This window comes from Dromaius novaehollandiae, unplaced genomic scaffold, assembly GCF_036370855.1.
Source record: "Dromaius novaehollandiae isolate bDroNov1 unplaced genomic scaffold, bDroNov1.hap1 HAP1_SCAFFOLD_37, whole genome shotgun sequence".
NCBI classification, from domain to species: domain Eukaryota; kingdom Metazoa; phylum Chordata; class Aves; order Casuariiformes; family Dromaiidae; genus Dromaius; species Dromaius novaehollandiae.
In genome coordinates this window covers 264,014-268,325 of record NW_026991398.1, presented here as the reverse complement: position 1 = coordinate 268,325, position 4,312 = coordinate 264,014, and the positions used below count along the sequence as shown (strand labels likewise).

The 4,312-nt window shown below is 53.8% G+C and overlaps 1 protein-coding gene across 1 annotated transcript; it reads right to left on the bottom strand.

Annotated features, from left to right (window-relative positions):
• Positions 1-1,030: 1,030 nt before the first annotated feature.
• LOC135326165 (olfactory receptor 14A16-like) lies at positions 1,031-3,479 on the bottom strand. The gene is made up of 2 exons (XM_064504012.1): positions 2,982-3,479; positions 1,031-1,069 (listed from the first exon to the last, which is right to left on the bottom strand). The coding sequence occupies exons 1-2, from the start codon at positions 3,477-3,479 to the stop codon at positions 1,031-1,033; spliced, it is 537 nt and encodes a 178-aa protein (XP_064360082.1).
• Between the last annotated feature and the right edge of the window lie 833 nt (positions 3,480-4,312).

The following is a 4,312-nucleotide window of genomic DNA, read 5'->3' as shown; positions in this document are numbered from 1 at the left end:
CTGCTGCTCTTGGCAGAGGAGCTGCTCCTGCACACAGCTGTGTCTGGGCAGTGCTGCCAGGTTGCCATGAGCTCCCTCCATCCCAGAAGCCTGGCCCGGCTCAAGAGCAGAGGCCCGGCTGATGTCCTCAATTTCTCTGTCCCTTGTGCTCCCTCCTCCTGGGAAATGTTCACTCAGGTAGACTAAAATAATCACCTATTGTCCTTTGCTAAAGAGTGGAGAAAGACAGATTCCAACATTGCAGTTTATTTCATCAGAGGATGACTATCTATGATAGGTGGAAATGTCCCTCTCTGGAAGGCCCTATTCCTGTCTCTTAACTAGAAAAGAGACAAGAAGGGAGCTCATGGACGCGTGGTTCAGGTGTTGTTTCAGATGAGTCTCTCTGGGTATCTCATGCCAGTTTAGAAGCCTCTGGGATGCAGTGGGATTCAGATCCCTCCTGTGAACCCCACAAACATACTGGAGGTGAGATTCCCCTTACCAAGCCAAACTGAGCACAACAGAGGTGTCTGCATGGGAGCTCCTTGTCTATGCTCCCATTGGAATCACTGGAGATGGAGGGTGGGAGTCAGCTGGACACACACAAACACCTGGGGACAGCTGAAGAGGCAGAGGTGGTCCCAGGCATGTGCCAGTGTCTGCTTGCTCTGATGGAGCAACTAGGAGACCCCCATCCTTCTGGAGCATCAGGTGGGGGCCAGATGAGGAATCTTCTTGGTCGTCTCAAATGACCCTGGATGCCTACTACAACCACAGCTCATCTCACTAGGAAGCTGAGACATCTCAAGATCCCAATGTTAAAAACAGCTATTGTGGTTCAGGGCAGACATTTGATTTAATGACACAGAAATAGGCCTGTGGGGCCATTTCAGATGCCTGGGATGTCCAGGACAACCACGTGTCCCTAGCAGATACAGCATGGGACCTACAGGAAAAGCATGCTCCTTCAGAGTGGTTGCTGGGCCAGTGTCCCAGGGCATCTCAGGTTTCCTGCCTGTGCCCAAACAAATGAATCCCATCACTGTCTTTAGGCAAAATCTGCACTGTCTGCATCCAAGTGCACTTCCTAAATGGGAGAGGCACATCACAGCAAGGTCTCTGCTCTAGTCTCTACCCTCTCAAACCCTTCTAGCTCTCCTCCCCCTGAATGTCTTCTCACTCCTCAATATGATGAGAACAGGGACTGGGCTCATGGTGTCCTTAGGGTGGCTGGATCACAAGCTGCCCAGGCCCAGGGGCTTCTTCAGTCACACCCTGTTCTACCTGCAGATTGGTTCAAGTCTGCCACAGGCCCTAAGATGCTGCAGAGGCAGCTCAGGCAGCAAACCCCTCTCCTGGCATTCCTGCACAGCCCAGCTCTGTTTCTCCCTGGCCTTGGGCACTGCAGGGTTTGCTTTCTTAGGGGGAACCTCGTTTCACCATTACATTGCCACCAGCTATCCATGCCAGCATGTCACCACTTGCAATCAAAGTCTTTGCATACATGAGGTCTTTGGTAACATGTTTTCCTCTGACAAATCTTGACAGCTCTGCCTGTTGTGGTGCTCAGGGCAGCTCCCCAAGGAGCACAGCTTTGCCTGAGGGACCTCGTGGTCCTCGGCCTCTGCTCCAGCACAGCTGGAGCAAGAACAAGAGCTCATGGGACAGGCCATCATCCCCCTGGCACAGTCCCTGCGACAGCCTTTGGTGTCCCGTCCCCCCACAGCCCTCCTGCTTTGGCAGCCCCCACAGTTTCTGCACCTTGCCCAGCCCTGGCCATGTCCCACGCAGGGGTCAGCACACAGCCGTCCCCAGGGCCTGCTGGGGTCTGGGCCAGGAGAGAGGCTGCCTAGGCCTGGCTCTTCCCCTCGATACAGGCACTGAGCCCAGCAGGAACGAGTTGGCTGCACAGCAAGACTCACCCATAAACCTGGGCTGTGCAGCCAGGGCTGCAAATGGCCTCCACTCTCCTGCACCCAGCATGTCTTGCTTCCCCTCCACGAGACCTGGCTCTGCCCCACAATCCCACCGGTGTGTGTCCTCACCCCAGGGAGGGCATCAGTGCTGGCCTGCCTGGCCATTCCTGGAGCCTCCCCTGTGCTCCCCGCAGGGCCCCGAGCTGGCGGTGCTGCTCTGCAGAGCGAGCGGGTTGTGGTGCCCCAGGGCCACGGGGTGACCCTGCACTGGCCGTGGTGGTTGGGGTGAGAAGCAGACCCAGCTGGACGGGCATCATTGCACCTGACAACCTTCTACCAAGGGGTCTCTGGCCATGGATGATGCTCTGAGCAATCACAGGGCATTTCAAATGGCTCAGGCTGTGTTCAGCTGTGTCCCTAGATGCAGCCCAGGGTTTTCCATTGAAGGTGACATGCACCACTCTCCAGGCTCCCTTCCCTCTGCCTGCAGGGTCCCCACTGTGGGCATCTGTCACCAGCATTGTCACAGGGCAGACAGTCCCAGGCAGATACCGCTTGACCATTCAGCACGTCCAGGAGCACTGGGCACCCACAAGTGAGAGCTGAATGCAGCCCTCATTCCCTAACACAGCACCCCATGAGCTCATCGCCTTGAGCCCATGGAGACCTCCCAGAAAGCAACAGTCCTTTTCAGGGTGAAAGCCCTTGAGTGAATTCTTGGCTCCAGTTGTGGAAGAAGAAAGCAACTTTCAAGCACAGCACTGAGGAAATCCCCTTTTATTAGAAATACACTTTTATTAGAGACAGGCCAGCTCTGACACAGTGACGGACACAGTCACAGAAGGCCTCTGGGTCAGAAAGGCTGGGTTTGTGCCTCTGGAGAATTGTGAGGAATTTAAATACTTCTGTACAAGCCTGATTATCACAGATACAATGCTCAAAGCACAAGAGTTGTCTGAGATAAATCACTTACAAAGAGAGATGGGCAACTTATAGCTGCTGAACTGGTACCACCTGAACCAGTTTCCTCAGGGCATCCTTGAGCTCCTTGTTCCTCATGCTGTAGATGAGGGGGTTCACTGCTGGAGGCACCACTGAGTACAGAACAGCCGCCACCAGATCCAGAGCTGGGGAGGAGAGGGAGGGGGGCTTCAGGTAGGCAAACATGACAGTGCTGAGAAACAGGGAGACCACGGCCAGGTGCGGGAGGCACATGGAAAAGGCTTTGTGCTGGCCCTGCTCAGAGGGGATCCTCAGCACAGCAGTGAAGATCTGCACGTAGGACACCACAATGAAAATGAAACATCCAAAGACTAAACAGGCACCAACCACAAGAAACCCAAGTTCCCTGAGGTAGGAGTCTGAGCAGGAGAGCTTGAGGATCTGGGGAATCTCACAGAAGAACTGGTCCAGGGCATTGCCTTGGCAGAGTGGTATTGAAAATGTGTTAGCAGTGTGCAGGAGAGCATTGAGAAAACCACTGGCCCAGGCAGCTGCTGCCATTTTGACACAGGCTCTGCTGCCCATGATGGTCCCATAGTGCAGGGGTCTGCAGATGGCAATGAAGCGGTCATAGGCCATGACTGTGAGGAGATAAAACTCTGCTGCAAGTAAAAAGAGGTAGAAAAAGACCTGGGCAGCACATCCCGAGTAGGAAATGGCCCTGGTGTCCCACAGGGAATTGGCCATGGATTTGGGGACAGTGGTCGAGAGGGAGCCAAGGTCCAGGACAGAGAGGTTGAGGAGGAAGAAGTACATGGGGGTGTGGAGGCGGTGGTTGCAGGCTATGGCTGTGATGATGAGGCCATTGCCCAGGAGGGCAGCCAGGTAGATGCCCAGGAAGAGCGAGAAGTGCAAGAGCTGCAACTCCCGTGTGTCTGCAAATGCCAGGAGGAGGAACTCGTGGAGGGAGCTGCTGTTGGACATTTTGCTCTCTCCAGGCATGGGGGACTGTCCAAAGAAGAAAAGACATTGACAAGTTAGGGGAGAATCTTCAGGCGACCCCCTCCCCCAAATGTTGCCGTTCTCATACAACCCCCCACATTGCCCCTCTTTACCGAGACGATCTTTGTGCAGCTGCCTTGCTTCAGCTCCACTTTGCACTGGCTGAGTGTGCTGCTCTGACGTTCACAATTATTGTCAGGTGAATTCCACCCATCATGTGGAAGAGCTTTTCAGCACTTTCACTCTGTATTATAGAGAATGAGCGTTGAGAAACAGAGTTTTAGGGATTTTTAAATGGTGTTTATTTTCTACTAGATGTCCTTGTTACCCCTGGGGATTGTTCCTCGAAGAAGAAATCCTTGGCATTTCTACTGTGAGTCTCGAGAAAAACAGATTCGCTGTCCCTATTCATCTTGCAGAGTGAAGGTTTAGGAGTCCCAGTTCCTCCCCAAACCAGGAAACTCTTTCTC